The sequence below is a fragment of the Artemia franciscana genome, chromosome 16 (genome assembly GCF_032884065.1).
Source record: "Artemia franciscana chromosome 16, ASM3288406v1, whole genome shotgun sequence".
Lineage (NCBI taxonomy): Eukaryota > Metazoa > Arthropoda > Branchiopoda > Anostraca > Artemiidae > Artemia > Artemia franciscana.
Genome location: NC_088878.1, coordinates 8,576,748 through 8,588,758, shown reverse-complemented (window position 1 = coordinate 8,588,758; position 12,011 = coordinate 8,576,748). Strand labels below are relative to the sequence as shown.

At 35.0% G+C, this 12,011-nt stretch overlaps 1 protein-coding gene across 1 annotated transcript in view; it reads left to right on the top strand.

The window, feature by feature from the left end:
- Window positions 1–12,011, top strand: part of LOC136037047 (uncharacterized) — a 29,232-nt gene extending 17,221 nt beyond the window's left edge. Inside the window, exons 3-4 of the mRNA XM_065719476.1 lie at window positions 3,602–4,279; window positions 10,925–12,011. Of these exons, the coding sequence (XP_065575548.1) occupies window positions 3,602–4,279; window positions 10,925–11,299 (1,053 nt within the window). The 3' untranslated portion in view covers window positions 11,300–12,011. The remainder of the gene's footprint in view (window positions 1–3,601; window positions 4,280–10,924) is intronic.

The window sequence follows — 12,011 nt, the reverse complement described above, 5'->3', positions numbered from 1 at the left end:
GATTTTCACCGTCAGATTTAATTCAGTTAATTAATAGATTCTAAAGTTTTCGCTCTCTTTGCAATTTTTGAATGTTACTTTTCTGTTCTCCTACGATTTTAATATATTATAGAAAAAAATTGAGTATAGAAAAAGTTTAGATTATAGAAAAAGGTGTTCTATATTCAGCTATAGTCATACGAATAACTACAATTTTGTTATCATTTTATAGTTGAGATTCAGCTCTATTGATCTACTGAATTACAATTTTGAGATTTGACTTACATATTATTTAGACTGAAAATAATTTTCCTATTACTCGAAAAATTTTGAAAGAAAAGGCAATTTTCCCATTAAAAAAAGAAAAAAAAAAAGAAAAGAAAAGGTCCTTCTCACAGGAAACGTCTAAGTAGTATCGTAATTCTGGCTTGATGAATGGATAGATCTTAGACTAGTGACTCCAAGTATATTGTCCTTCTTATGCAATTTACAGTTGGAGGTTTGTCGGGAAGCCACTTTTTTCAGATGGAAAATATTCGAAAAGTTGTTTAAACAAGTACGATTTTAATATATCAACGGACGACATCAAGTTTTCTGTGATTTCATAGTTCAGATTCATCTTCATCTCTCTGCTGAATTATATTTTTGAGATTTGGTTTACAAGTTTTTTTAAGCTGAAAATACTTTGAATATTAGTTGAGACCATTGAAAAAAGGACAATTTTCCTGCGTTCTAAGGAAATTTAGATCCTTCTCAAAGGACTGCCTTAATAGCATCATAATTATGGCTTGGTGAGTAGATAGATCTGAGACTAATAAATCCAAGGATAGAAGTGTGTTGTCCATATTGTGGAATACGGTTGCAAAAGGTCACATCTCCATAATTTTAAATTTTAGAAGAGCAAAAGAATACACACAAGTTTTTTATTTCTACACCGAGAACCGTAAACACAAAAATTGATTAAAATGTAAAATAAATGCATATCATTTTTTTACAGTTATCAGAAGAAAAATAAATGTTGAGAGGTTCTTTTTACTATTTTGAAAATCTGCAATTATGAAGATACGACCTTTTCATAACCCACTGACAATTTGTAGGCTTGTCACAAAATCACTTTTTTTCAGACGAAAAATATACAAAACGTTGTTTAAATTATACAGTAATGAGAAAGTTCAGCAAACTTGAAATAATTAGCTAATCAAAAGTCAAGGACTTGAATTCAAGTCTTGAGGATGACACGGACTCAAAACAGTAATTATTTCTTTAAATAATTGTTCTTCTTCTCGTTACGGATTTATTTTTTGCGGTTGGGTAAATTTGTCAAAACATATATGACCATACAACTTCTTGTGAAGCGTACCAAGGCTGTTCAAAATATTAGGTTGAACTGAAACACGCGTTAAGAACATGACTAGTAATGACTTGAAAAATTACCGCAAACCCTGACAAGACTGATTAGACAAGAAATAATTTTTATGGACATTCAATGGTAAGCCAGGGATTCCAGCTGAAAGGGAGTAGTTGCCCCCTAGATTTTGAAAAAAAACCACTTTTTAGTTACTTTCACCAAAAAAAAACCCATCTGTGTATTTTAAATACATTGGATTCCTTAAATTTCATTTAAAGCATAGAGTGTTTAACAAGGTCAACTTAATTTCAGTATATATCAAAAATAATTTGGCAAAAAGAGTTTTCAGGCCAAACGCTCACTTTTCTAACTATTTCTCAAAGTGAAAAAAGAGATATAACATATTTTGGGAGAACTATATCGACACAGCATATGTCTTAGACTATGAATCTTAATTTTTGTAAATGTCCCAATCTCCCTTTTGAGTTACTGACACTTTTTTTTTTCTGCTAGCAACACGATCACATATTTGAATTACGGTGTTTTTATAGGGCATACATTGCTCAGAAAAAACAACTTCGTTACAAAATACATAAGAAATGTTGACAAAAAAAATTCAAAGCAAAAGCTCATAATTCTAAATAATTTTAAGAGCGTGAAAAACGAGATGTAATGTATTTAAAAAAAAGCTTCGAAGCAGCTTGTGGTTCAGTCCCGCTTTGAAGGGCGATAATGAGAGAAAGGTAGAGATGGCTAGGGTGCGATTTGTGGATGAATGATGACAAATTGTCGAAGATTGTCCTTTTCGGTTAATCGTCTAGGGCTAAGCAAAAAGCAGGGTGTCTGCGGTTGGGGTGGGAGGATGTCATAAAGAAAGATTTAAGGGAAATCGGAACTTTTTGAGAGGGCATAAAGAGGAAGGCTCTGAATAGATTGGGATGGAAGATGAGCATGCGTAGCTGTGTTGGCCTCAGGTGGCTTCGTGCTGTGGTTAATTTTTGGTAGTAGTAGCAGTATTAGTAATAAGCAATTTGTATATCAAATGGGTAATACGAAAACAGAATTAACCATTCGACACAAAGAAATAATCTTAATTATTTCTTAAATAATCTTAATGGAACATTATTAATGTTCCATTCCCCCTTTTGAATTACTGACACTTTTTTTTTAAACCGCCACGTATTCAAATTACGGTGTTTTTTAGGGCATACGGTGCTCAGAAAGAGCAATTTAGTTATATAATACATGGAAAAATGTTGGCAAAAAGAATTTTCAAGGGAAAAGCTCACTATTATATTTTTATGAGCGTAAAAAAAACGAGATATAACCTATTAAACAAAATAAAGCTTCTAAGAAGCTTGTACGCCAAATGGGTTGTAGGAAAACAGAATTAACCAATCAACACAGCACGTTGTCTTAAACTATGAACCTCAATTCTAAGAAAAATTTCACATTTCCCCATCTTAATTACTTTTTCTGTAAGTAGCGCGACATCTTCTTTGAATTATAGCGCTTTTTAGGGCTTACAGGGCTTAGAAAGGATAATTCGGTGCCAATCGTCACACATTAAATGCCTATTATTCATAAAGGGAACATTAAAGCCCCTTTAAAAAACAAAATTAAATATAACTTTTTAAAATATTGGGAGCTACGAAACAGAGTAGAAAAGATGTTTTCACAATTATATTCACCGTGCCAAGTTAGAGAGGGTGAGAATCGGGGGGTGAATCTCCATAAATTTTTTTTTGGGGGAGAGGGATTCATATCCGTATAGTCAAGGGGCATAGGATATATAATAGTTCTTTCTGCATATTACTGAAGGGAGGCAACTGCCCCCTTGCCACCCCCCCCCGAACGACGCTCCTGGTGGGGATATATATTTTAGTTTAAACATTTGAGACTATTCTATTCTGCATTTCTTTTCGTCCAAATTTCATGACAGAGTTCAAAATAAAGAAAATAGATTCATATATAATTATTTCTGAAGCAAACTTGTGTTGTTTCCGATAAAAAATTCTAACATTGATTTATTAAAAAAAAATATATTTATGTATATTTTCAAAAAACAATTTAAAAATCATTAGCATAACTTCTAGAACATTTATCAAGTTACAAATTTCTAAACATAATATTGACGGCAATCTAGTGTTTCTAGGTATAAAAGTAAGCTGGTTTTGATTTGAAATATTGTATTTATTTTACCATTTTTCTGTTACTTAGATGTGATTTCATTTTTGATTTGTTTTCTTTCTTTCTTTTTGTCTTCCACTTAAGAATAATTTGGATTTAATATTATTTCGTCTAACTTCATTTGTTATTGAATGGGCTATGGGGTTTAAAAATCATTTACATATCATTGGTTCTTGCAATATCAACAAGGATGTACCAGAAAAGATTTTTCTAGCAACTACGATAGTTACTATTGCGTCATGTCAATACAGCAATCAAGGAGCGGGTTCAAACTATGGAAGCCAGCAAGGTCAGGGGTATCAATCACCCTCTGGAGGCAACTACGGTAGCCAGGCTGCTCAGTCTGGCAATTATGGAAACCAAGCTCCCTCATCTGGTAGCTTTGGTAATCAAGCTGCTCTAGCTGCCAGCTATGGTAATCAAGCTGCTACAACCAGCAATTTTGGCAACCAGGCTGCTTCATCTGCAAGCTTTGGAAATCAAGCTGCAACATCTGGTTCCTTTGGTAGTCAAGCTGCTCCAGCTGGAAACTATGGTAATCAAGCGGCTCCAGCTAGTAACTTTGGTAATCAGGCTGGCCCAGCCAGCAATTTTGGTAACCAGGCTGCTCCAGTCAGCAACTTTGGTGTCCAAGCTGCTACAGCCACCAACTTTGGGAATCAAGCTGCTCCACCTGGCAATTTCGGTAACCAGCCATCAGCAAATCTAGGAAATCAGCAGAATCAAGGATTTTTGGCTCAGTCAAATGAGAACAACCCACAGGTAAAATGTTGTTTTTACTGTTTGTACAGTATTTGTAACTTAACAGGGCTCATATTTCTGTAATAATTACCTTGAAAACCTACGTGGACATCAACATTTTTTAGTTCTTTTTTTGAATCTGGAACTTTTTACATCATCATTTTGCTTTTACTTATGAGTCGAAAATACTCTTATTGAGCAAAAGCTTTGGTTTAGAAAAATATAAGGAACAAAAAGACATGGTGATATTCCTCTGGCTTATGCTTGAGCCAGATTGTAGTCATACTTGTTGATGCAATCAAAACTTTGCACCACTACAGTTGCAGTAATGCATCCATCCCGTGTTTCACTGAAGGAAGGAATGCTCAAATTTCAAGTGTAAATTTTCTATTGCAGTTATACTATCTGAATATTGAATTTACAAAAGGTAAAAAGACAAAATATTATTATACAGTAATTGGGAGCAAATGAAGGCTGAAATAGTCTTTATTAGAGATATGGAACACCTAGTATTCAATTTAGGTTTCTAAAAAAAAAAAATGGATAAATTTTGATCATTATAATAATATTAATTTAAATACTAGAGCTAGTCAAAGTCAGCGCCAAAGATCAATTTATGTTGTATATTTAGATATTTAGCTAAGGCCAACCAAGCTGAGCTTTCCTATTTGCATGGCGAATCTGATAAAAGATGTAGACAGTATTAGAAGACGGATATTTGAGAACGAATAAGTGTCGAAATAGTCTTTTCAAACCAATCTTTTATTATTTTGAGTTTCTGCTTTTTTAGAACAAGTGGGATGTAAAATTTAAGGAAAAACGTAAATCATTCATAAATCTTGTGCTTTTCTATATCAACAGGTGTGGCCATAGCGGAGTTCGGATGTAAATCACCAAATATTGTGAAGACAGTCCAATTTTCTATTATTGCAGTCAGTCATCATGCTTAAGACATAAATGAGACATTAACTATTTTTAAGCTATGATAACCAAGTAGTTTATATTAATTCTTTTCCATTATGACACTGTTTCGTTATATTGTAAATTCAATTGGGACAAATTTATTATGATAACAAATGCATGAATGTATTATATAACAAATGTAGGTCTGGCAATAGCAGAGCTCGAATAAAATCACCAAATACTTGTGAAGGCAGTCCAAATTGCTATTATTGCGGTCAGTCATCATGCTTTAGACATAAATGAGACACTGATTATTCCTTAAGCTACGATAGCTAGTCAATTTATATTAATTATTTGCTATTATAACACTAAAATAGCAACGAAGACCACTGCCTTTCCATAACAAACAAACACAAAGTTGAAACAATAGGGAAATTCTTTTCAAGACAGTGGAAATCAATTCTGAGTATAGTTTGCTCAGTATAAAACTGTTCCATTATATAGAAAGTTTAACCATAACCAATTTATTATAACACTGAAACCAACGGTGAAACCAAACTGTAAAATTTCACACAACTTGACCTCTAATTGACGTAAAACGTCAATGCACTAAAAAATAAATCTTTCAAAGATTGTAACTCTCAACAAGTTTTAAAAATAGGTTGAGATCATCATTATAATCACAAGACTTGCAGCAAGCTTTGTATAATTTGTTAGACATCGGAAAACGGCAAAATTAACCAGGGATGTTGAAAAAATATCGACAAAGACTATACTGCCTTTCCATCATAAACAGCAAGAATTAAACAAGGCCCTTGAACTTCCTTGAAGTGATGATTCTAGGAGTGGTTAAATTTTTGATTTTAATAATCACTAATTGTATTACAAGTCATATTTTATTTATAAATGTGCTTTGTTGCGAACGACATTTGGACGTAGAACTGAAATATTCATTTAGGAATAAACTATTTCACTGTCTTGGGTTAATTCGTGCTTATGTTACCTGTTGTTGTTTGAATACTGAAAAATCTAGATGCACCCAAGGGGTTTAGAATTTGAGGCCTACCGTGAGGTCTAAATGCCTCAATCCCTTTCACAGACTGCCCATAAGCTATCCTTTCCCCAAACTATCTCTAAGTTCCATAAGCGATGCCTTCCACAGAGGATTTGAATCACGTTAAGGCTTTCAATTTTGATACTTAGCAAATTTATTCGGCATCTAGATGCACATTTTCTTGTGCGAAACATTTTTGTTTTATGAATTGGTGAGGAATTAGAAAAGAGCTCAGCATTGACCTTACTAGCATACAGAAATTGTATGACCCAATCGTAGAAACTACAATGACTCTTTCGGTTAAGCTGTTAGAAATGAACAATTCTTCTCAGGATTCAAATTGGTGAATATTTATCATTAGAAACCATGGTTTAAAAACACTTAATAAATTTAGAGAGAATTTACTCGCTAATTTCAACATTAAAATTCTTTGACCATGGGATATACTTGTCCAAAACCTAAAAAAAGAACGATCGAAGGTCCCATGCTTGTGGGTAGGTTTTTCAGCAGCCCAACCCAATTGTAGCACTCCTCTCCCTAATCAATACCGAGGATAGAAAAATAAGTCTATTTGAATGGCACCCAAATGATAGTACATGCTGGGGTAGGGCACCCCCTCCCCCCTTTGAGCCTAAGTACGCTACTGGATTCCGTTTGCAAAACTGAAGGATTTAAAATTGATTTGGAGCTCAAGCGATGTCAAACAGTTCGTGCTAACGAACGTGAAAAAAACAAAATTTTGATAACAAAAGATACAACAAAAGAATTGGCTTTTATCCTGCCTTCAAATATATAAGATTCATTAAGCTTAATATTCAAAAGTTACGAGCCAGAAAATATGTGCCTGATTTTCGAATAAGAGGGATACATTTCTAATTTCAAGGAACTTTATTGAAAATCGCACCATCGGATTCAGCATATCAGTTAGCCCAACTGTAAAGGTTTCACGCTCCCATCTGCAAAAACGTAGAATTTTGTGCTTTTTTTGGCAAAAAAGAGAACAAAAAGTGTGTGTATTATTTATCAAGTTGATAACAAGCCATGGCTAATTTTGTAAAAAAGCAAAGACATATAGTCTTAGTGAGAGACAAAGCTGGCATAAGCCTTATTCAGGATTGTATAAAAATGACGTCATTTTCAATTGTTGATAGATAGTCCAGCCTCCATCCATCCTAGGATAGAACTAAGGTAGATAGTCATAAAGCTAAGGGATGATCGAGACTTTTGGGCAATCTTATCGAACTAAGAGTCATAGAAGATCAGGAGAGGGCTAATTTGAATGGAAAACAAAAGTTTTGGTGCCGTTTTTAAGTGACCCGTTTTTAAGTGTCATTTTTGTTCAACATAGTTTAAAGGTCCAGTAAAAATGTCTTTGGGGAAAACGTGACCCGCAGAGCCCCCGGGAAAGGGCTGCAAGTTATGAAATTCGCTCATTGTTTACATATAGTAGCCTATTTGTTAGTGAGAAGAACAAAGACATTTTTTAAGAGGAATTTTCTACGGGAACAATTCATTTTTAGGGGAGCTTCAAGGGGGTAATTTTTCAAGGAGAAATTCTACACGGGGGAATTTCCTAGAATTCATATACGAATTTCATTTAATTATCTTACTTTCTCTTTGGTAACTTAATTTTACATGAAGATGGGGCTTATTCCTCAGCAGAAATTTCCCCATGGGGGATTATCAACAGGGTCAATTCTCTGCAGGAGAAACTTTCCATTGGGAGGGGGGTCTACGGATAAAATGTCTGACAAAGGCGAGATTCCTGGAATGACTTGAAAAAAAATATAAAATAAAAAACCAGTCTTTCTTTTCAAATAAAAGTGTCCCAAGGAGAATTTTTTAGGTGGAATCGTCCACAAGAGATTTTCTAGGGGAATTTGCAGCGACGATGGTTTTTTCCCAGGTGTTTTTTTTTCATTTTACGCGAGAGGAACTTTCCATAGAGGAATTTGTTTGGGGGGAGGTATATTTTCCAAACAGAGGGAGGTGGATTTTCTGGTTTTAATTGAAAAACGATCTATCATAAATTAAACAAAAAAAGTAATATTTTTCAACTGAAAGTAAGGAGCAACGTTAAAACACAAAACAAACGGAAATTGATCCGATCTTGAGAGGGACTGCCTCCTCAATACCCCGCCCTTTACACTAAAGTTTGACCTTATCTCCCATTTCTTTAGGAACGACTCCTGAAACACAAGGGCTGTTTTATTAGAATCATAAATTTTTTAGAAGTACTAAAGACAACTTTAGCGTGAAGAGCGGGGTATTGAGGAGGGACATCCCTTTACATATACGGAATAATTTCTTTTCATTTAGAATTTTAACGTTGTGCCTTATTTCTAGTCAAAAAACTTCATACTATTTGTAAATTCAGTTGACAATACGTAGAGTGCTTTAGGGGTGATGTTTGGGCAAAATTCAAAATGTCGTGTTCAGAAGTGTTTGAAAGGCTTGACCATCTGAAGATAAATTAAAAATATTCTCATAGTCCCTTAAAAATTATGCAAATTTCCCACTTCTAGCTTGAATTGTTTAGCCGTTTTTCAGCTCACGAAAGCTCCAGTGCAGTAGCGGTTTTATACCCTATAAACTGGGAAGGAATGCAACGTATACCATAGGAGTGTAAATATGAAATAAACAGAATTCCATGTCAGATGTCAGAAAAACTGGGAGGACCAGGAACTGAACTGAGCCTTTTAGATTTAACTATCAAGTATAGCCAAAACAAAACCGATCCGGAAATTTTTTTTATGAACTACACATCCCAGTTCTTATAATCGAGACCTAGGGGTTTTCAACATCAAAATCTTGTACACCGAGTGGTACAAAGTACAACATGTATAGTGAAGAAGTGTGCCTCGTGTTGCAGAACAAGTGACACTCAGAAACGTGCATCGGATGACAGGGAGTGAAAAACCCTTCGATAATTGCAAACCATGATAGTTGTGTAATTTTTGTATAATTGATATAACTACTTTTTAATTTACTTTTGAAAAAATTAGACTGCGAATAAAGCGAATACTCCCCTCAGAACAATAGAAATTACTGACAATTTACCGTTAAAGATCAAGGATCAAATTTTAATTGAGGCACTAGAATTGACAAATAATTGAAATTTTACACACCTCATTTTTCAAATAAGGCGGTGATAACAAATTATAACTATCAAAAAAGAATACTTTAATAAGTCTCCAGCTAAAAAAAAAGGATATAAGTTAGTGTAACAGCCATTTCTGCAAATAATTACTTCGACAGCAAAATGGTCTAAATTCAACAAACACAAACAACGAAGAACACTAAAGAGAAGATTTATTTTTATTTTGGATTAAAGTAAAGCCCACAAACCTGCGCATACCCTGAAATCTACTTCCGAGTGCCTGAAAAAAAGTATTGCCAAGGATATTCGGCCGTCGCTTCACTTAGACGAGGTTCGGGCATATAGTCCTCGTGTAACGTCATTCTAAGTTCAATTTTCTAGAATTTTTGTTTTAATTGAAGTTATTCTTAATGTTTATAGCCCAAAACTATGCTCAGACTTCCAATACTATGTGTAAATTTCGTGCATGTGGCTTGAACACAGTAAGGGCTGTTCAAAGGGGGGGTCAGGGTTATCAGCCTCGGGCTACGTGGCTGGGGGTGACATGCCACTAGAGGGAGCCACGACCGTTGTTTTTTTGTGTTTGAGTCGGGAGGGGGACGTGCCGTAATTAATTTTGCTCCACCAACACTAGGAATTGTCCTGCACAGTGTAAACATAATCAGATACTTTTACAAATATACAAGAAGAGTGTAGATTGGTATACAAATATATATCACTAAAAATATATTATCGAAGGCTCAAATGAATCAATCAATCAAATAATGCTTAAAAATAACTGTGTATAATAACTTAATTTGCAATAAAGTAATGTTTAGGGTTGAATGCACTACTCCGCAGTATTGTGGCTTCTCAGACCTGGAGGCGCAATAGACACCTCTTCCATTGTTACAGACTTCTGTAAAGGGCTACTTTTTACAGACTTCCACTTGATATTGCCTTATTCGGGACATGATTTTTATTTTACACCATGAAATTGCATATATCGCCACTTTTCTGTGGCACAATCTCTTTTTTTTTTAATTAAAGAGGGCAATGGAGCTTTCAGTTTCAAAGTGATTGAGCCCACTTCTGATATTCTAGACTGATTAGTTTGATACGTTCCTTTTTAGATAAAAAAAGAAACAAAAATTCAATGCTGCCACTTCTTGTGTATTACCCCAGATCCTTTAAATTTCAGTCCTGCACTTGGTATGAAAATAGTATAAATACTGCTTCAGCAGCATATGAGTTTGTTTTTAAACCTTGGGATTTTTCGCAAATGAATCTTGGAATATTGGTAAATTCTCAGTGGCAGCCCAGAAATTTATAACACTCGTAGCTCATTGTGTATTCTGGAGGTCCAGATAACAAACCCTTTAACAAATGTAAAAATGGAATCCGTTTTTATTTATACTTTTGACTAGCCAATATTTTTGCTTTTGGAACCTTTCTTTCCCCCCCCCCAAAAAAAAAAAAATCGTTAGACCTTTTCCTAAACGGTAACCTAAACCTGAATTAAAGTAATACTGAAACTTCCAAATGTAGCTAAATTTTTCTTGTATTTCATGTATTTTAGTATATGCTTATATATTTGCCACTAATTCTAATTCATCTTTTTTTTTTTCAGGGCGAAGGAATGCCATATGAGTTTTCTTGGTTTGTAAAAGACGATCCAAGCCAAAAAGACTACTCTCACAATGAAAAATCCGACGGACAGGTCGTCACGGGATCTTACAGTGTACTTCTTCCAGACGGCAGGACTCAGATTGTCACTTATAGAGTAGAAGGTCATAGCGGTTTTGTTGCTGATGTCAAATACGAAGATGAAATTCGCCCCGATGCTTTCTCTCAGAGACCCTCAGCTCAAGGAGGACCTCAGCCAAGTGAAGCTTCAAGGCTTCCACAGCCTCCTTCTCCACCGGTGAATTTTGTCCAACAACAAACAGCAGTATCTGACGGTTTTTCACAGCAGAATTCCCAGTCAGCTGCTTCTTCCAGCTAAAACACGCAAGGATCGCAGAGTGTTGGAGCCCTAGGCAATTTCGCACCAAAGCCTCAAACGTATCAACAAGCATCATCTTCAGCAACTCGTCCTGACTCTACACCAGCAAATTTTTCCCAGCAGCAATCTAACTCTGGCTACTCACAACAAAATCTCCAGTCAGCAGCCCCAGCAGGCTTCAATCCACAAGGACCAACAAATGCTGTAAATACTAACAGTTTCACACCCCAAACTCAAACTGCCAAAACTTATGCAACAGGACAGGTTACAAAAGTGTCACCGAACGTGAACTTTAACTCTGCTAATCAAAATAATGGTTATGCAAAAGCAACTGGGTTTACCAGTCAAGTCCCATCACAGGCACAAGGTGAACAGGGCTTTGAAGGAGCTAAGCAAACCCAAGCATATAACCAAGCGGTAAATAACTTCTCTCCTGAGGGTCCAGCTACCCAGAACTTTAATTCACCACAGCAAGGAAAGAATTACCAGGGTTACGACGCACAAAATAGCGGGCAACGCAGTTACAGACATATTGATTTAACCAAAGATGCTTATATTGGAGAAGGTACCTTTGGCAGATGAATTGGTGGTAGAAAGCTTGTAAAATTATTTTAAATCAAATATTATTTTTTTATAGAAGTGAGCCATTCGTTTATCAAATTTAAAAATCACTGTTAAAAATTAGTTTTTAGTTGATAAAAGCAGGAACAAA